This window comes from Podarcis pityusensis (assembly GCF_964106645.2).
Source record: "Podarcis pityusensis genome assembly, chromosome: 7".
NCBI classification, from domain to species: Eukaryota; Metazoa; Chordata; class Lepidosauria; order Squamata; family Lacertidae; genus Podarcis; species Podarcis pityusensis.
Genome location: NC_138031.1, coordinates 88444421 through 88466227, shown reverse-complemented (window position 1 = coordinate 88466227; position 21807 = coordinate 88444421). Strand labels below are relative to the sequence as shown.

At 42.8% G+C, this 21807-nt stretch overlaps 1 protein-coding gene across 6 annotated transcripts in view; it reads right to left on the bottom strand.

Annotated features, from left to right (window-relative positions):
• RIN2 (Ras and Rab interactor 2) overlaps positions 1–21807 on the bottom strand; it is a 75853-nt gene that overhangs the window by 33917 nt on the left and 20129 nt on the right. For 2 of the 6 annotated variants that reach the window (XM_081015149.1, XM_081015154.1), the window contains exons 3-7: positions 14617–14711; positions 6528–6720; positions 5419–5530; positions 3400–3472; positions 1383–1474 (exon numbers count right to left, since the gene is read on the bottom strand). In XM_081015149.1, the coding sequence (XP_080871275.1) occupies positions 1383–1474; positions 3400–3472; positions 5419–5530; positions 6528–6720; positions 14617–14711 (565 nt within the window). The other 4 variants (XM_081015151.1, XM_081015150.1, XM_081015153.1 and 1 more) reach the window with 4 other exon arrangements.

The window sequence follows — 21807 nt, the reverse complement described above, 5'->3', positions numbered from 1 at the left end:
CAGAGAACTCCATTTCTGTCTGACTTGGGAACATCAGTGCCACCAACTTTAGTATTATGAGGAATGGCGAAAAATCCTCTCATTTTTTATCCAAACCATGGATTATTTTATAAAACTTGTCATCCCTCATCCTACATGAGTAAGTACATCTATAACTTGTGTGTGTCACTAATACTATGGCATATCATGTAATCATCTAGGTGGCACCCTGTCTGTACATTTGGAATTGTGTTTACTCCCATTTATGGGTGATCTGGTCTACATGTTTTTATAGCCAAATTCTTGTTAGTGGAAGGCAGGGATTTAATCTCAGCTTTCCAGCAAACAACAAATTCCACTTTTCACCTAAAAACAGAGAGAAGTAATGATCATGACTAAGTCTCCTCTATCAATCATCAATGGAATGTATTTCTTTACGCTTAAATATTTTTCACATCATATAAATTTAAACATAATCACTTTGTTTCTGTAGAATGACCTCCACACTGAGGCGTGTCTCACCCCAACTTTTCATTGTTGGGTAAAAACCCAATGCTTCCCCCAGCCTTTCATTTTTATTATGTTTCTAATTGTGCTACATATTAGAACTATTTTAACATTTTGTTTATTTATTATGTATTATTTTTTATATTAACTATTTTTTGTTAACCATCCTGTGACCATTTCTGGTATAGCGCAGCATAGAAACCGCTTAATAAAATTAAATAAATCACTCATAATCATATCCTCCCTAATTTCCCCAATTCCTCTTGCCTTACTTTTCTCTCTCTCATATCGCCCTCTTTTTAAAAGTCTGCTTTCCAAAGGGGATTTCCTTCCCCATTTGCAGTGTTTGTTTAGTAACTCAACAGGAATGAAACATAAAAATAAGTCTGTGGAGCTGGCTCCTGTGCAGACTAGAGCTATTTCTTGAGGGAGCCTTCTATGATAATTTTGAGTCTTGGGGAGACGGAAGGTGAGACAGACAGGGACAGCCTCCCTTGGAGGAAGGTCAGGCACCACATGAGAAACAAAACAAACCAAATAGTGGCATGCTAGAGCTCAGAATATCAGCCAGGGGAAAAGAAATTTATTACTCACTGCATGCTGGCTTGAGGTCCACTTATTGCTAGGAAAAAGCAGCATAGTGGTCAAAGGATATAGGTTAGCATCTGGAGGATCTTGGGCAAAACCCAACCTCTTGAGGAATAGTCACCAGACTTCCAACCAAGAGCACTGCCAATGTCCCTTTAAAGCTGTCCCAGCTTGCAAACCTATGCAGTAACTGGTTGTCTTCATGTTGATGGAATGTTACAGAAGACTGCTGAAAAGAATCTACTTTTGCTTTTGAACACTCTCTGCTTGGTGGAGCAAAATTCACTTAAATCAACAGACATACTTACTCAGTCCTAGCTGAGCCACCTGTTCAAGATCTGCCTCTGTTGCTGCTGTTGCAATAGCATGAGGCAACTTCAAGGTGAACGGCAAGACATCCCTGATTTGGAGATAAAAAATTGTAGTGTTAGCTAGCTTTATACTTTAGGGTCTCTCTTTATTATACATGCAGTGATCCCAGACAAGTAGATTTCCTTTAGTAGACTGCCATCCAGTGCTTTCCCCCCAGAGGGTACCGGCACCTCTGTTGTTGTTGTTGTTGTTGTTGTTAAGAAGTTTGGCACTTACTGTAACAACTTCATGGTGAGTATCAGCACCTCTTTTTTTGGTTAAAAAGTCTGACACTCAAGCCTTTTTTTTTTTTTTGCCGTAACTCACCGGAAATGAGTTCTGGCACCTCCTTTGTGCATTTTGACACTTTTGCAGCGTTGTGGTGTCGTTCCCTGGCATGAAGCTCAGTGCTGCACGGCGGAGATTGAGAGCGTAAGGCGGCCGTTTATTTTTTTGCTGCAGCATTGGGGTGAGTGGGTAAAAAGAGAATTCTCCCCCAAAAAAGCTCAACAATTTTTTTGAAATCGATCCTCAAGAACAGCTGAAGGCAGCATGTTCAATCTTGCACAAGTGAAAGCACGTCTGTACTTTGGAACTGTTGAATTTTGCAAGTAGGGTGCCAATGTGTCCAGAAGACTAGGTGGGAAATAATCACACCACGGACAAAATTTCCTTATGGTGGCTGATTATTCTGTCCTTCAGTGTCATATAGGCATTGGCTTATTAAATCCTTTGCCTTGCAGAAGCCCAATGTTAATAACTGTTGTGGTGATAAACCAGAGGAATAAAGCTTTTGGATGATGATTTTAGTCCAAGTGCTCTCATGACGGTCTTGCAATACTAGGGATGGAAGACTGGTGGGGGTTAAATTAAGCCAAAGCCAATAATTAAATGTCCTATGCCAAATCTGTAATTCAACAGAGGGAAGATTAGCCTCCAGGAGCAAAGAAGCATTTGGAACACAGGATGGGACAGAAAAAAAATTGCCTTAGGAACTTTGACTGAACAGCTTCTGTCGATCCAATGTGAGCCCCTGCCCAAATCTGAGGCCCTATAATAATTGTGCTAGGGCAGTCCACACTGCTTCACGATGAAGACGGTGATCTTCAATGAGATTTTTTGCAGTAGGATTTTGTCACTAGTGATAAGGGGAGGCAAGAATGTGAAACCAATTCATTTACACCCCATCACTGGGGAGGGGGACGGTTTAGATGCTCCTTATCTTCAGAATTTTCTCAACTTTCTACTCAAGTAGACATTGAAAAAATTAAGTGGGGTTTGGGTGTGTGCACAATTAAGTCCTTGTAAAGTCGATAATTATATATAAAGTGCAAAAGAATAAAATAAATAGGACCTTTCTATTTATTAGATTGTTTAAAATCTGATAGAAATGACATGAAAGTGAGGGGCAGCCCACCGATGAGGCAGGGTGAAGCACCCGCCTCAGGCGGTGGAAGTGCAAGAGCTGGTGTCTTATCAGTCTCACCACTACCCCTGCCTTGCAGAACGCTGCCCTCTCTCACGGAGTTCAGCAAGGCGTGGGAGGGGGGCGGTGTTCTGGCACGCAGCATTGCCGCTCCTCTTCCTCACCCCTGGGCGAGCAGGCATGCTGAGAATGGGGAGCATTCTGGCGTGCGACGAAAGTGGGATGGGTGGGGCGCAGTGGGGGCGAAACGGGACTGGCCACCCCTGCAAAAGGGATAGTGGACGGAAGAAGCACAGAGGTAAATTCAGCATTCAATACATTCACTTCAAAAATGACGAGGTGGAATCACCAACGATGGGGTCTGTTTTGGGAAGAGAGAAAGCAGAATGGCAGTTGCACACCAGCCAACAAGAGCCAGATGTTTTTCCCTCCCCTTCTCACAGCTGCTGGGTAGGCTCTCCAAAGATTCTTCAAACTTTTCTTGAGAAAAATATTAAAGGGCAACAACAATCTCATTGTAAGGCTAGTCTAAGAAAATTCATCCTTACCTGCTAATACAGTAGAACGCTATGAGCCTGAACAAATCAGCAAAACTTATTCCAGAGCCTTCCAATGAAAAGGCTGCAAAGCAGAAGAAAACAAACTCAATACATGTTCTGGGAAATGAACGTTTCTACATAGTACTGAATCTACAGCACACAGACTACGTTTGTAACAAAAGCCACACATGCAGCCGACCATCTGAAATACCTCAGTCAAAATTCTGTAGCAAAAGGACTAGTTGTTGCTGTTTTGTTTTTAAAGTTCTCAGCATTTGTCTAAACAGTTAGTTAAATGAGTCACAAAACCTGCATTGCACAACACGCCAACAGCAGCTGCCACATTTTGCAGCTGCATCATATCTTAGTAAAGACTATTTATTTTGCTGAAATAACTTGCCCTTTATTTCACAAATTCCACAAACCATTCAGCATCACAACCATGCATCAAGATTTCTTTCATATAAATCAGGCTATTATTGTCTAAGTTTTTTAGAAATCAAATAATTTTAACATATTGAAAAGATAGATAAATGAAAGGCAATATATATATAAAAATTGAAAATGTTCCTATTAATAAATCTTAAATGCACAAGCACAGCTCATAGCCAATGACTCCCATTAGCTGTACATCCACCACTGCAACCATTATAATTAGGCATAAAACCAGTCCCTTTATATATGCAGACTTTCCTTTTCTGCACTGCCTGCTCCTGTGGTTTTAGCAGATACCCACAAAACTTTGCACATCTACAGAAACTTTGCAGTGCCTTGGAAACTCATGCTTTCGCCATCTATAGGTGTAATCTGGGAGCATATCTGAATGTGCGTCCAAAAGCATGTGCCGCCCATTATTTTCAAAGAGAAATGCACCCAAATGTGCACTTGCCCACTGTCATTGCTCTGGCCAGCTTGTGTAAGAGAGGTGTGCATCTAGCTGCCGAAGATCTTGTTCAGCATAGAATCATAGAGTTGGAAGAGACCACAAGGGCCATCGAGTCCAACCCCCTGCCAAGCAGGAAACACCATCAGAGCACTCCTGACATATGGTTGTCAAGCCTCTGCTTAAAGACCTCCAAAGAAGGAGACTCCACCACACTCCTTGGCAGCAAATTCCACTGTCGAACAGCTCTTACTGTCAGGAAGTTCTTCCTAATGTTTAGGTGGAATCTTCTTTCTTGTAGTTTGGATCCATTGCTCCGTGTCCACTTCTCTGGAGCAGCAGAAAACAACCTTTCTCCCTCCTCTATGTGACATCCTTTTATATATTTGAACATGGCTATCATATCACCCCTTAGCCTCCTCTTCTCCAGGCTAAACATGCCCAGCTCCCTTAGCCGTTCCTCATAAGGCATCGTTTCCAGGCCTTTGACCATTTTGGTTGCCCTCCTCTGGACACGTTCCAGTTTGTCAGTGTCCTTCTTGAACTGTGGTGCCCAGAACTGGACACAGTACTCCAGGTGAGGTCTGACAACTGTTTTACACCCCTGAATAATAAGTCCTTTTGGTTTTGCCATTCATTGTGGCAAGACTGTTCACATACAACATGACAGGATAGTGGTTTTCAACCTGTTCTAGAGCATCACAGTTCTCCCAAAGGAACAATTTCAAATTTAACAGTGCTCCAAGATAACGGTGACACCACCCTTTCTGAACACTTTGATTAATTATTTAATGTTTGTAAGTGGCAGGCATAAATCCTCATAGAAAGGGAACTATTCTCTCCTGCCAAACACACTTCTAAAATGCTTTAAAAGATTCTAATTATATGAGTGCAAGCGTGTATAGCAAAAGGGTATAGCAAACATGCAGATGCTAAAATTTAAACAGGTGAACCCAAGACAGGTATCTGTCAACCTGGACTATAAACAAGCTCCTTAATTTAAGGCGATGAAACCTCATTATCTTTGTCTCTTTGTCACTGACTCAGCTAATGTTCATGGGAAATCACAGTCAATTAACCTCAGGAATTTTTCTACTCATCACAGCACAGCCAAGGGAAGAAGAGACAAGTTTTTAAATACTTACTATATGTGCTCTCTTTTATTGCAAACTCTTTGAGACACAATCCAAAATCATTTGGTACACGTAGAGATAAGACTTTCTTCTGCATTCTTGTGGATTTCCTTACAAGGAAGGTCTATAAAAATAAAACACATTTTGAAGAAATATCATTCTAGACTTCTATTTGGGCTGGCCTCCTTTAGCAGTTCCAGCAGAGGGGCCAATAACTTGGGATACCTAGGCACAGAATAGAGTCTAACATTTCATAAGGTAACCTATTCAGTGTCTGATTGTCCACTCTGTGAATGATGCTCACAACTCATGCAGCCATGGCACAGCAGAATGGCTATAATAATTACCCTCAGCTGGGGTTGAAAGTTCAAACACAACCTACCCCATGCTGAGAACCAGAAATGACCACTTTACCTCTTTCAGAGAAGGTCGTCAACTCAATTGAAGAGCATGAACACTCCTGACTGAAGGATCAGAATTGATCCCCAACAAAAATGGTCTTTGGCAAAGGACAAGGAAGAATCCCTGCTTGCAAGAGCTGTTGCCAGTCAGAGTTGCCAGTAGTGGCCTAGGTCAGTGTTTGCCAAAATGGGCGATACTGCTGCCTGGGGTGTGCTGGAACAATCCAGGGGGGTGGTAGCAACCTCATGTGCAATTGGGTGGGAGTTGAATGAAAATAAGGGGGTGGTGGAAGCATAAAGAAGAAAAGACAAGAAAGTTTTGAAAAACCATTCATACATGCTACATCTGTTCTGTAATGACGCTTACTGCTAGGTCGGGCACCGTTGTGGGACAGTGACGCCTCCCCTGGATCCGGCAGTCATGCTGGAGGCGAGGGGTTTTCCAAGGCTTGGGGGGACCCTTTCCCAGGCTTCACTTGTTCACTTAAAGAAGGTGGATTTTGGGGTGAGGGGTGCTGAGTTATTGTTTTTCTGAAAAGGGGGTGGTAGGCGAAATAATTTGGGCTAGTTGAACCAACAGTATGCCATGGTATTAGGCAGATTCACAATGTGTCTGAATACTACAACCACATGAGTTGCCCATTCTGGACAACTGTGAAGAAAGGGTGCAGCAAATAAGCATTAATTTTGTATTTAGGTCAAATGAAAGGCATTTCTTACTCCAGGAGGCTGGGACTGCAGAACTTCCACTGCCTCAGCATCGTTCAAGCCAAGCTGTAACCAGATAGGGTGCGTATGAAGAAGTTTATCCAGTATGCTGAGCTTATTGGGGAGGCTGTCATATCCAGAATCTCGTATGATGTTTTTTGAATCTTTCTGATCCGGACACATGTCATCCATGTCTTTCTCTAGACTGTAAACAACATAAGGGGTGGGGAAAATTAAAGCCTAAGTTTAGAGACTTAGGCATCAATACCTTCAGCAAATATTATGCTAAAAAAGCAAATAATGCTTTTAGGCCCTTCATCCAAGGATCACACAGCAGTTTACAATACAGAAACACAAAATACATACTATAGTAACAAACCAAAACAGCAACTGCCCCACACACATTTTAAAAGGGCATAGAATGTTTAATTAGCCAAAGGCCTGGGAGAAGAGGAATGTTTTTCCCCGGTGCCTAAAGATATACAGGTGAAACCCAAAAAATTAGAATATCGTGGAAAAGTTCATTTATTTTAGTAATTCAACTTAAAAGGTAAAACTAATATATGAGATAGACTCATGACATGCAAAGCGATATATATTTCAGGCCTTTATTTGTTATAATTGTGATGATTATGGCGTATAGCTGATGAAAACCCCAAATTAACAATCTCAGAAAATTAGAATATTGTGAAAAGGTGCAGTAGCTATTCAATCCATAACACCTGCAATGGGTTCCTGAGCCTTTAAATGGTCTCTCAGTCTGGTTCAGTAGGAAGCACAATCATGGGGAAGGCTGCTGACCTGACAGTTGTGCAGAAAGCCATCACTGAGACCCTCCATAAGGAGGGAAAGCCTCAAAAGGTAATTGCAGAAGAAGTTGGATGTTCCCAAAGTTCTGTATCAAAGCACATTAATGGAAAGTTATGTGGAAGGGAAAAGTGTGGAAGAAAAAGGTGCACAAGCAGCAGGGATGACCGCAGCCTGGAGTGGATTGTCAGGAAAAGACCATTCAAACATGTTGGAGACTTTCACAAGGAGTGGACTGAGGCTGGAGTTAGTGCATCAAGAGCCACCACACACAGACGGATCCTGGAGATGGGCTTCAAATGTATTCCTCTTGTCAAGCCGCTCCTGAACAAGAAACAACATCAGAAGCGTCTTACCTGGGCTAAAGAAAAAAAGTCCTCTTTTTTGATGAGATCAACTTCTGCATCTCATTTGGAAACCAAGGACCCAGAGTCTGGAGGAAGAATGGGGAGGCACACAATGCCAGATGCTTGAAGTGCAGTGTGAAGTTTCCACAGTTTGTGTTGATTTGGGGAGCAATGTCATCAGCTGGTGTTGGTCCACTGTGCTTCATTAAGTCCAGGGTCAACGCAACCGTCTACCGGGAGATTTTGGAGCACTTCATGCTTCCTTCCGCAGACGAGCTTTATGGGGATGCTGACTTCATTTTCCAGCAGGACTTGGCACCTGCCCACACTGCCGAAAGTACCAAAACCTGGTTCAACGCCCATGGGATTACTGTGCTTGATTAGCCACCAAACTCGCCTGACCTGAACCCCATAGAGAATCTATGGGGCATTGCCAAGAGAAAGATGAGAGACATGAGACTGAGCAATGCAGAAGAGCTGAAGGCTGCTATTGAAGCTTCCTGGTCTTCCATAACACCTCCGCAGTGCCACAGGCTGACAGCATCCATGCCACGCTGCATTGAGGCAGTAATTGATGCAAAAGGGGCCCAAACCAAGTACTGAGTACATATGCATGCTTCTACTTCTCAGAGGTCCAATATTACTCTATTTGCAATACTTGTTTTGCTGATTTCATTTAATATTCTAAGTTTTCTGAGATTATTAATTTGGGGTTTTCATCAACTGTACGCCATAATCATCACAATTATAACAAATAAAGGCTTGACATATCTCGCTTTGCATGTCATGAGTACTTCATATATTTGTTTCACCTTTTAAGCTGAATTACTGAAATAAATGAACTTTTCCACGATATTCTAATTTTTCGAGTTTCACCTGTATAATAATGGCACCAGACAAGTCTTCCTGGGTAGAGCATTCCACAAATGGGGAGCCACCCGTTCTAAAGTTGCCATCCTCTGGATCTCTCATGGCGGAGGCACACGAAGGGCCTCTGGTGATAATGGAAGGGTCTGGGTCAGTTCATATGGGAAGAGACAATCCTTATTGCAGTTAGCTGTTTGTGAGCTTTACTAGGGAGTGTTGCTGCCTGTTCTTGGACACAGGGTGTAGAGGCAAGGTTAGGAAATACCATAAATTATGTTAATATAGGGCTGCCATACATATGGACATTACCGGGATTTCAAAGGCGGAATTGACATCCAGGGGGAATTTTGGTGGTTTCCTAAAAAAAACTTTTGGGGTGTCCTGGTTTGAAATATGGCAACCAAGCAAGTGGTATGTAATGCAATCTGTGAACAGGAGGTCCCTAATTCATATCTCACCTCCGTGTGGCCTTCAACATGCTCTTATTCTACCCAAAACCCCACTTCTGTGGTATGGAGATAATTATACTTGTTTACCTTACAGAGTTGTTGTAAAGATTTCTGAGTTAATATACATGAAGCACTATGAGCACTCTGAAACATTATATAATTATTGTTCTACCATAAAATGATAGACTATTTACCCCATTTTCAAAAAGTTAGCCACACATTTGTATTATAAGCTGTTATTTTGCTGGACATTGATATATAAATGAAACAATGTCCAGCAAATTTATATGCTCTATGCAGCTTCCAGTACAACTTTCAGGATTTTACCTTTTTTTTTTGAGGAACACAAGACCTTATGCATCCATTCCATACTTTAACACCTGCACTACAATGAAGGTCCAACTTTCTTCCCTCCGTCACAAGCCTATTTTAGAATGTATGATTGCAGTTGTCTTTTACTGTCTCGGAAAAGCATCCTGCAACTCACATCAGAAGTGACTATTACAGAAGTGATCTAGCGATGCAGAAACTAGACTCTGGGACAAGCAGCCTGGGAACTTTAGAGACATGTTGACAAGCTTCCTCAAGATCCCAGGCTAAATATATTTCTCTCTCTAATGTATCTTCCAGTTCTGCCAGTCACAATGGACTCATTAAATGACTTCACAATGAAGAATTGTATAGCACTGCCCCAGCACAAGAACAGAGCACTTGGAACCGTAAGACTCATTGCAGGTGACTTACCATGGTGCAGGTACACAAACACCTCAATTACACAGCTGATCTATGCTTCACTGAAGGAGGGCATTTACATTCCAGCGAAAGTAAGAGTATTTTGTAATAAGAAAAGTATTACAGGGGCAGAAGCCGGTGCCCGAGCATCATCAGTTCATCCACCACTCACATAGCGCCACCCTTTTGAGCAGAATGATGATTCATAACTCCTCGTACAGACTTGTCAGTGGGAAGAGGAGGCAGTACCAAGGCTCTTCTCTTCAATTCCTGTTCTTCCTGTTTGGTTTCAAGAGAAGAGACAGCAAAGCTGTACTTCCTCTCCACACTGATTTACTCATTACCACTGCAGTGTGGGAGCTGCATCTGTGCAGTTGGGTGCACTGCAACACTAGTACACAGGAGGAACAATGACATGGTATGGTTTCTTCTGCTGCTATGAGAAGCTACCATATTTCCACCTGTGGCCAAATCTCATGCTCAATACATATGTCACCAGCAGGACCCAGACACGTGGAAGCGACTTACACAATGAGGTGGATGAGCATGAAATTACCCTCAGTGAGTACACAATGCCCAACAGTTCTCTCCTCTGCCACTGCTGTTCAACTGGGGAATGCGGACACTTGTATCTGTACTTTGCAAACTAGCTGTCAAATGTGCACCATATGATGGAAAAAGTTGAGTAGGGACATTTACTCAACACTTAACAACCTTTGCAGGCACTTGTCACAATGACATTCTAGTAAAAGATGACGTCACAATTATAGCAGAACTAGATGTAGCACAATACCATCAATTAAATCATGTCAATTAACATTCAATCACAATTTCCTGTTTTCAAAACATCCCTCTCCCTACTTGGAGCAAAGACAAAGTCAAGGGTAGGCCAGCTCTGTATGTCAGGCCTATGACAAACTGAGACAGTCCCATGGGTGCCATGGAGGCCATGAAATCCCAAGTTGATCACCCATAATTCTTGTCTGGGATGCCTCCAAGACCACTGTGACCAGCTCAGTTGGGCCACTGGGTGGACAGCACACCAACAGCAGCCCTAATCTGTCTCTAAGACCCAACTTCAGATACAGGTTTTCTAGTCCCACTCTAAAGCACATTTCCCATTAAGTAAGAACAAACTACAGTGAACTACAACAGCCCCACCTCCCTGGTCCTCTAGCCTGGATTGGTGCTGCACCAAGCACCCTGTATGACAGACCTGGGTAAGATGTGACCCACCCATCTTTGCCATCCATGTCTCAGTAATGCACACCAGGTCAGCACAGTGGAAGAGCTCCCAACTGTACCAATGGGCTGTAAGGTGAAGGTAAAGGTAAAGAACCCCTGGATGGTTAAGTTCAGTCAAAGGCAGATATAGGCACAGGCATCTGTTGTCCCACCTCTGCTGCACAGAGCCCTTCCCAACCTAACTTCTGGCAATGATGATATGAGAAATATAGCCTCCATGAAGTTCTCAACTGGAAAACAAAGTTTTATATTGTTGTTGTTTAGTCGTTTAGTCGTGTCCGACTCTTCATGACCCCTTGGATCAGAGCACGCCTGTCTTCCACTGCCTCCCACAGTTTGGTCAAACTCATGCTGGCAGCTTCGAGAACACTGTCCAACCATCTCGTCCTCTGTCATCCCCTTTTCCTTGTGCCCTCCATCTTTCCCAACATCAGGGTCTTTTCCAGGGAGTCTTCTCTTCTCAAGAGGTGGCCAAAGTCTTGGAGCCTCAGCTTCACGATCTGTCCTTCCAGTGAGCACTCAGGGCTGATTTCCCTAAGAATGAAGAGGTTTGATCTTCTTGCAGTCCATGGGACTCTCAAGAGTCTCCTCCAGCACCAGAATTCAAAAGCATCAATTCTTTGGCAATCAGCCTTCTTTATGGTCCATCTCTCACTTCCATACATCACTACTGGGAAAACCATAGCTTTAAGTATACAGACCTTTGTTGGCAAGGTGATGTCTCTGCTTTTTAGGATGCTGTCTAGGTTTGTCATTGCTTTTCTCCCAAGAAGCAGGCATCTTTTAATTTTGTGACTGCTGTCATCATCTGCAGTGATCATGGAGCCCAAGAAAGTAAAAGCTCTCACTGCCTCCATTTCTTCCCCTTCTATTTGTCAGTTTTATATAGAGGTAAGTGATGCTTTAGATACCATGGATCAACACTGTTCAGGACATTAAAGGTCAGAACCAGCAGTCTGAACTGAGCCTGGAAACAAACAAGGAGCTAGTCCACCTCCAAAAGAAAAGGATTTATTTATTCCAAGTAACCGACATTACCCTGGCAGTAGCATTTTTCACCAGCTGTAGTTTCCAAACTGCCTTCCCAGGCAGCCCCAAGTACAGCACATGGTAAGAGTCAACCTGTATGCGGTGCAAACATACTATGACCAGATCTGCTTTCTCTAAGATGAGTCACAGTTGGCGCACCAGTCAAAAAGCACAAATGTTGGCCATGGACACTACCTTGACATGCAAAGGGCAAGGTACAAAGTACACACCACACCATTCAGAAGGAGTACCACCCCATCCAGAAGAAACAATGTCCCAGCTCACAACAGCTTTCCAAGTGTTCAACTCTACCTCCTCTATCTTGCCTTGAATTAAGTCTCAGTTCGTTGGCCACCTGCCAGCCCTTCGCAGCCTCCATACACTGATCAAAGGTTTCTACTGCCTGCATGGAGTAGAATGGAAAATGCTGGGTTTTCTTTGTACATTAATGCACTACAGACAGCATCTCCTAGTTGTTTTATATGGATGCTGAAAGAATGAACAACAGCAAAGTGGAACTCCCCAGCACCACCTGCAGAAACCTGCCCTTCAGGTAAGATTACTTAGGTCCAACTCAGCTGGCTGGTCCAGGAGGAAATCATGGCTGATGGTATTAAAAGCTACTGAGAGGTCCAACAGAGCAAAAATGACACAATCCTGCTGTCTATTCCCAGCGTATGTCAGAAAACAAGATGACCAAGGCAGTTTCAGCCCCAAAACTAGGGAATTTAAAAATTCACCCTCAAAGTGAGGAGTGTCTTCTGTGTTGCAGGAAAGGACCATGTTTGCATGTGTTTCCTGTGCTGTGTGTTTCACGCTTTCCTTCTCCACAATAACAAAATATTTCTGCTTCTGATCTTAACCTTGTTTTGCCCTCTCCATGCCTCTCATCATGTGCACACTAAGTCTGGGAAGAGCAGCCCTGAGGAGCAGCCCTGTGTCAGCTCAGGCCTGGGGCTCAGCCCTGAAGAGCAGGTGCATTGCTTGGGTTCCTGCTGACAAATGTGCTCCCACTTACACATGTGCCAAAAATGGCACCGAAAAGGGGTGGGGCAGAAGCAGAACGAGGAAATCCTCACTTACTGCAACAGAACCCTAGTGTAAGTGGCTTCCACAGGGGAGCCAGAGAAAGCATGTAGTTGGTCAAGGGTTAAAAACACTGACCTAGGATAATAAGTTTAACTTCGCCCTAAGACCACCTCAACAAGCCTGGAAGGAAGATGATGGAGCCGCAAGGTAGATGGCACACCAGCATCTTGGAGTGTCGCACTCAAAACTCAGCAGCTGCCAAAGACTGGGCAGCCCATCCTCTTTTGCTGCCTGAGGTGAAATGGGAAGGTGTCACCCTGTGCTCATGCTGTGTGCCACCCCCGCTGAAGCCCCTCTCACAGGAGTTGTGCAGCTGTGACTTCTGGCTTCTCTTCACTTCTATGGCGGTGGCGCATGAGCTCTCGCGGAAGTGCTCCTTGTATTCCTCCACCCATTAGCACCGGCTCCCTGGGGCCCACAACATTTTCCATGAAGGGGCCAGGCAAATTGCAGTGGCGGGCAGCCGGGCATGCACGTGCGACATCAGCCTGCCTGGCGGCGTGCACGAGTGACGCCATGGGGCGTGCTGATGTCACTCGTGCACACTGCTGGGTGTGCTGACGCACACGCCTCACGATGTGCTGACGCCGCGTGCACAGCCTCTGCAGCATGCACGGGCCCAGCACCCATGGTCACAGGGCCAAGCTAGCGCGCCTGCCTCCGCCTGAGGAGGCTGCCTCCACCTGCCTCATGGAGGGACCAGGCCTGGCCAGTACTTAGTTTTATGAACGGGTGATTGCACTTCTGCTGCTGTTTCCCCAGGGCTAATTGGCTACTCTGTTAGGAAGTCTGCCGGGCAAAGCTGGAAAGCGATTAATTTCCCACACCTCATCTAGCCAGGCTTCCATTGCACATGCCAGGCTGGCATTCTCATCCAAAATGAACTTCAGCTTGACCCACGATCCTTCAGTTTACTGGTCAGCAGCAGGACTTCATTCAAAGATATACCAGAGCATCAGCAGTTATGCAGAAAAACAGAAAGGGCACTATTCCCATCTGAAATTTTTCAAACTAGTTTGTAAATTATGAGAATCTCAGTTCTTACTGAAATTAACAGTAGTTTAAACACAAATAGTATCTCAGATCTGGTTTAAAAGGTAGCATAAATTCTACATACAGAACAATTATTTCCTGTCTAAACCTAACTAGCTGCCCCCTTCACTGCCCTCAATATATTCATGAAATAAAAAGTGCATGCACTTTTGTAATTTTGGCTGAAATCTCTCAGTAGCTAAACCTGAAAGCTACATTCATTTCTACATTCAGTTCTTAAAGACTCTACATGCTATTAGTTTTAAGTTGAACAACTATGTCCCAGTAACCACTAAATTACTACAAGAGCAAATAAAAAGAATGAACACACAACAGTTTTGATCACCAGTCACTGTCAATGGAAAACTGCTTTAATCTTAGCCAAAGTACCAAGTAGTATTTCATAGTTGTAGTACTAAAAACTAATCAGCATGGTGGAAGACATCACCTTCTTGACCTCTGTAGCACAACCACACCAAATGCTTGCCATATAATGCTACTAACCTTTGTAAACTGGTGGGTCCATCTTCTAGCACCAGATCTGTTTGCACCATTTCTTGTTTCAGTTCTCCGATTTCTGAGGCGATTGTGTCAATCAGCTAGAGAAAGGGCAAAAACAGTATGACGTCAAACAAGTGGAAGAGGTGTGGCAATAAAACAGTAGGCAAAATGGGTCACTCAAGATTACAACCTGTTTTGCTCCTTTCCATTTTGACTTCCCTTTCCTGAAGGAAAAGAGACCAGGATAAGCCTCGTGGAGGCTTATAGAATGGTTCAGATTACAACCCAGGAATACAAAACTAAATACATTAACAACAGGTGGTAACATTTATTTAAAAGATTTATATGAGGCCTCTCCAGCAAAAAATAATCCATTAAGAGACTTACACAAAACCCCAACAAAATATCATAAAAGCTACGAAAAAGCATTTCCTCAGTCATCCTTATAAGAAATGTTAAGCTGGGCACATAGGGAGAAATCCTATAGCAAGATCTGCTGGGATGAGAAGGCAGGATCCAGAGAATCTCCGGCTGAGTGAGGAGGCTTCCAGCACAGCCAGCTCACGCCAGTGGAAGTAGCAATCCTCAGCTCGGCTCGAGGGACACCAATGACTCTCCAGTTGGCTGAGCTGAGCCCAAGCTGGTTTAAGTCCTTAAAAGGGGGCATTCTGGGGGGAGGACCAGCAGGAGGGGGGGTATGCGTGCTTAGGCTGGATCCTAGCCTGCTCAGCTTGAGCATATGAAGTTAAGCTAGCAAAAAAGGGTGATGTAAATCAAACACTATTTTAAAGGCTTGTTCTCCCTCTGCCAGGCTTTGTCTGGCTTAGCTACCAGTAGCCCAACTGCTGAATAGAGTTTGGATCTTGTGCAACTTTGCAGTGGCTTCGCTTAAAGCCACTTGCTTTGTGCCAGCTTCCTGAGTATAGGATGGCTCCCTTAATTATTCACTTATGTGAGATGGGAAGGGAGTTTGCTACACCCTCCATATGAAGGGGAAAGACAGCTCTTTCGACATTCTACCAAATTAATGTGAAATACTACTGAAGCAAAGTTATTTGTTTTGCCGGAAAAAACAGTATCTGATTTCCTGCCAGAACAGAGGTTGCCTCACACTGGAAAGGCCAAACTGATTCCACTGTTCAGTCCCAGCTAGGAACATCTAGTGAAATGAGTTGCATCAATAAATAGAACAGAGTTTCTAAGAACCAAACCAGGCCAGACCCTTCCTTTGCCACTTGTTATCTATTTTTAGAAAATGTATGGAAAGTACAGAAAGAACAGATGGAAAGTATCTGAAGTGCTGCTCCACCCTATAAATATCAAGTAATTGTTACACTGATATCTGTAATTTATCGTCTTTCAAGTTCGATTCCTTGAAGCCTGCCTGTAGCTGTTTTACTTCTGGCTAGGTTTTATTGTTAACATTTTTGGAAAACTATTACCAAAAATCAAAGGGGGACCAGCTAAGCCCCATTTATAAATTGCTTTCGTGTAGGCCTCACTGTGTTGATGGAGAGCTTTTAAGCTGTGCCACCAACACTGGTGCTCCTTTTCTGTAACAACCACATATTGTGTGCAACTGTGTGAAGTGAAATTCCAGTGCATGAGCTGCTGCTTAAGTGGCAGCTATGAGCTATCAGGACACCACTGCAGAATTGTGCAGGTGTTCCAGCTGCAGGAGCCTCAACAACACAAGCAGGCGTGCGCACATTGGAATTTCACTGCAGACAACCGTGCCTAACACACAGCTGTTGCAGAAAGGCACAACAATGTCAGGGACAAGGCTAAAAGCACAGGCCTGCTCCCCTGTCAACGCAGCAAGGCCCTAAGCATGAGTAAGGAATGAATTCGCCTTTATTTTAAAGTTTATTTGAGGTCTTGGTTGATGGTAACCAAAGGGTACTTTTCTATCCATGTTTCTCTTTCTCTTTGTTGTTGTTTAGTCGTGTCCGACTCTTCGTGACCCCATGGACCAGAGCATGCCAGGCACTCCTATCGTACACTCTTTCTCTTAGCAGGGTCAAATATTATAGTCCACCAACACCTAGAAGGCCACAGGTTCCCTACCTCTACTGTAAACAAAGGTATTTATCCCTATATACACAAAAATGTCAGGCTGTCGTCACGTAGCCCTCACTGGAAAATTTGTAGTCTGCACGGTCAGGGCGGGGGAACAAAAGAGAAGGCAGGTTTTAAAATTGTGGTTTCAAACAATAACAGAAGTTTGAATAAAACAAAGATGGAAATATATAGACAAGCTGTGAATGGTTGGCAAGTAACACGAGCAGGGGTGGCATCCCCTGGTTTTTTATATAAAAAAATACAAAGTAATTTGCAACATTTAACAGACTTGAAATCTGCTGGTCCACCCCTAGGAAAAATTACCGTAATTCCCCACTATGATGTTCCAGTGTCTATATTCTCAATGCTACATTGGTTAAAATACAAGAGATCCATGTATTAAACAAAAACATAATTCTCTTTTACTAAAAATCCTGGCAATTCATTTGACCGTTGATACCTCTTAAGCACATGCAGGAATTAAACGGTATTCTGAAGCAGAAGCAGAAGATTTTGACAAAATATAGTAGTAATAATATAGTAGTAATTTACACAGAACACTAACATTGTACCAATAATAAAGCCTGGATTATATGTTATTTTGTTGAGAAAACCCTTAATATCCTCCCCATTAGTACTTTCACAATACAGCAATCCTTCTGCTCTATTACACCACTTCTGCTACCCTGGTTCCTTTGAAAGCTGAACAGGTTTGTTCACAATGGCACATTTGGTGAATATGGGATGGTGCTCAAGGGCACAATTTCACTTCTGAGGGATTTCTGTCAAAAACTTCAAACCATTACAGAAGGAATGAGGATGGTTGGGGTGTTATGGAAGGTAGGACACAAACCCCGGGTCAATTTCTAGTGTCTTCTGAGACTCTTAGAAAGTAGGTATCAGTCTAACCTAGCAAGGCACAACTTACACAGGCAAGGAACCCTGAAGACAATGCCTGCTCACCACATCTGTGAAGTTGTGGCCTGGGCTAGTGTTGTTCTGCTGGAGCTTCTAGTGCTCATGTGACCCCTGCTGGACACAAAAGCACACTGTGCCGCAATTTAGCATCACCAATTGATAAAGGCAACAATTTAGCTATACAGGCCTCAAAATGTCTGTTGTTATCATAGTCAGAACACAGGTTCATGTGGGAGGTGAAATATATTATGTTACAGAAACCCCTGGGGTGCACAGGGGTTCCCATAGATTCACAGTAAATGGAGCCAGGCAGCCCACCATACAGAGATAATTTACTCCCACTGTGAAGTTGCCCCCAGTGCAGTAATTTATTTTATTTTTACCACAGCAGTGAATGGTAATCACTCAGCTAAAAGTACTCAGGGTGTACTTATACTGCTGGAATAGAATAACTTGCCCCCTGCAAGTGTCTGGGGGTGATGGACAGTGTTGCTGTCGCTATACTCCACATTGCAGATTGCTGAGTGTGAGGCAAAGCCTGTATCTTTCAATGGGAGCAACTGAGAATTGAGCAGCCAGCCACATACAATCTGGCTTTTGTTTGGGTATGATGGAATCTTGGGCTCTTTAAAGAGTGTATCTTTCACAGTTCTGTCCACCAGAGGGATCCACACCACAAGCTCTAAGCATGGATGATACAAGCAGTATTTCATTCTGAGCAAACTCCATCTTCACACAGCAGTGCAGAAATGAACGCTATATAAAACATAACTTTAATATTTTACTTCTATCTCCTCTGCTTGTGCATTCACCACCAATCAGAAGTCCACTATGCAGGCATCTGACACACCTCTTTCCAGTAAAAAGGTAAAGGTAAAGGACCCCTGACAGTTAAGTTCAGTTGCAAACGACTCGGGTTGCGGTGCTCACCTCGCTTTAAAGGCCGAGGGAGCCGGTGTTTGTCCGCAGACAGTTTTTCCGGGTCATGTGGCCAGCATGACTAAGCCGCTTCTGGTGAAACCAGAGCAGTGCACGGAAACGCCGTTTACCTTCCCACTGCAGCACTACCTATTTATTTACTTGCACTGGCGTGCTTTTGAACTGCTACGTTGGCAGGAGCTGAGACTGAGCAACGGGAGCTCACCCCGTCACAGGGATTTGAACTGCCGACCTTCTGATCGGCAAGCCCTAGCCATGGGTAGGCAAACTAAGGCCCGGGGGCCAGATCTGGCCCAATCGCCTTCTCAATACGGCCCGGGGACGATCCGGGAATCAGTGTGTTTTTACATGAGTAGAATATGTGCTTTTATTTAAAATGCATCTCTGGGTTACTTGTGGGGCATAGGAATTCATTCATTTCCCCCCCAAAATATAGTTCGGCCCCTTACAAGGTCTGAGGGACAGTGGACCGGCCCCATGCTGAAAAAGTTTGCTAACAAAAAGTTTGCTGAAAAAGTTTGCTCTGTGGTAGCACATACAAAACATTCCACTGCAAATACAGTCATTAAGAGTGGAACCACACATTGTTCTCCTACGACGTTACAAAGCATACTGTACAGTGGTACCTCTGGATACGAACGGGATCTGTTCTGGAGCCCTGTTCGCATCTATAAGCAAATGTAACTAGAAATGGCACGTCTGCGCACACACGCGTTGCTTTTCGCCGCTTCTGCCCATGCGTGTGACGTCATTTTGTGCGTCTGCGCATGCGGCAAAACCCAGAAGTAATGCACTCCGTTACTTCTGGGTTACCGCGGAGCGCAACGCGAACACGCTCAACCCGAAGCGCATTCAACCCGAGGTATGACTGTATTTCCATTTATCCAAATAATAATGGCTCCCCCCTTTTTCTTTTCACAGTGAGCAGACAAGCTGAAAACACCAGAACTGATTCAAGGTGAATCTAAATATGGGTAGCTTCAAATGCTCTGTGGCAAAAAAATTTTAAATTTTTTTTTAAAAGATATTTATTAAGATTTTCAAAATGTTACAAAACAAAAACAAAAGAAGAAAAAGGTACAAAAATAAAAATGGCTAAAAACAACTCAATCTTTCCATTACTTATTTTTCATTAGCTTATTTCCCGGACCTCCTCACGCTTCCCTTTTTTGTATTCCAGTTCAGTTTGTTGGTTCAGCAAATCCTTACCCTCTTTGTTTATCCTAATCTTTAATCTTAAAATATTGTAACTTTAAATTTTTACCTATTAATAATCCATTTTTCATATTCCCTTATAGTATTACAGCTGAAAACCACTTAATTTCTATCCAACATCATTCTAACATTCATTAATTTTACAAATTATCTAATTATCTGTAGATAGTCTTTAAATTTCTTCCAATCTTCTTCCACCGACTCTTCTCCCTGGTCTCGGATTCTGCCAGTCATCTCCGCCAATTCCATATAGTCCATCACCTTCATCTGCCATTCTTCCAGAGTGGGTAGATCTTGTGTCTTCCAATACTTTGCAATGAGTATTCTTGCTGCTGTTGTGGCATACATAAAAAAAGGTCTGTCCTTCTTTGGCACCAATTGACCGACTATGCCCAGGAGAAAGGCCTCTGGTTTCTTCAAGAAGGTATATTTAAATACCTTTTTCAATTCATTATATATCATCTCCCAGAAAGCCTTAATCCTTGGGCACGTCCACCAAAGGTGAAAGAATGTACCTTCAGTTTCTTTACATTTCCAACATTTGTTATCGGGCAAATGATAAATTTTTGCAAGCTTGACTGGCGTCATGTACCACCTGTATATCATTTTCATAATATTCTCTCTTAAGGCATTACATGCCGTAAGCTTCATACCTGTGGTCCATAACTGTTCCCAGTCAGCCATCATTATGTTATGTCCAACATCTTGTGCCCATTTGATCATAGCAGATTTCACCGTTTCATCCTGAGTATTCCATTTCAACAGCAAGTTATACATCTTTGACAAAATCTTAGTTTTGGGTTCTAACAGTTCTGTTTCTAATTTTGATTTTTCCACCTGGAAACCAATTTTCTTGTCCAAATTATATGCCTCCATTATCTGGTAATAATGAAGCCAGTCTCGCACTTTGTTTTTTAATTTCTCAAAACTCTGTAATTTCAGTCTATCCCCATCTTGTTCCAAAATTTCCCAATATTTCGGCCATTTGGCCTCCATATTGAGCCTTTTCAGAGCTTTCGCTTCCACCGGTGACAGCCACCTTGGGGTTTTGTTTTCCAATAAATCCTTGTATCTTATCCAAACATTAAACAATGCTTTCCTGACAATATGATTTTTAAATGCTTTGTGTGCTTTGACCTTATCATACCACAGATATGCATGCCATCCAAATACATTATTAAAACCTTCTAGGTCCAAAATGTCAGTGTTTTCAAGAAGCAGCCATTCTTTCAACCAGCAAAAAGCTGCTGATTCATAGTAAAGTTTAAAGTCTGGCAGGGCAAATCCACCCCTTTCCTTTGCATCAGTTAATATCTTAAATTTTATTCTGGGCTTCTTGCCCTGCCAGACAAATCTAGAGATGTCTCTCTGCCACTTCTTGAAGCAATCCATTTTGTCCACAATTTGCAATGTTTGAAACAAAAACAACAGTAAATTGTTAAGGCAATGACAGGAAAGACTCACAACTGGGTGATACCTTTATTGGGACCAACCCAAAAGTCACAGAAGCATGGGGCAAGGTGTTAGACAAAGAAGGGGGTGAGAACAAACAAAGTTCAAAAATTAGACTGATGTTACAGAATGAGATCAGCAAAATCATTCCATATCAAGTGATCCAACTTTTTTACCTCGTGTCATTCAATTTTCTTAATATTTTGCATACTTGTTAAATGATCAAAACTAAGTTTAAATCTAAATTTTTAATTTTTTACCTCATCCCATTTGTGAGTTATGAGGGTTTGAATTTTGTTTAAAAAATTACAAATTTGGCCTTACCAGACTACGCAAAAACCTTAAAAGCTCAGCCCAGGATTGAGATACATCAAAACTAAAAACACCAATCTCTTCAGAACTTCATGGGCTTTAATATGGTATGTCTTATGGACTTACTTTAAATTTTAAATTTAAGTTACAAAATTGAATTTTTAAAAAAAGTGATTAAAAGAATTAATATGATTAAAAATTTCAAAAAAATTTCAAGTTAGCTGCGCTCTGGAGGCTTCGGGTTGCCTTCACTGAAGGCGACTGAACAGCACCTTGAACGCACTGAACGCACCTTGT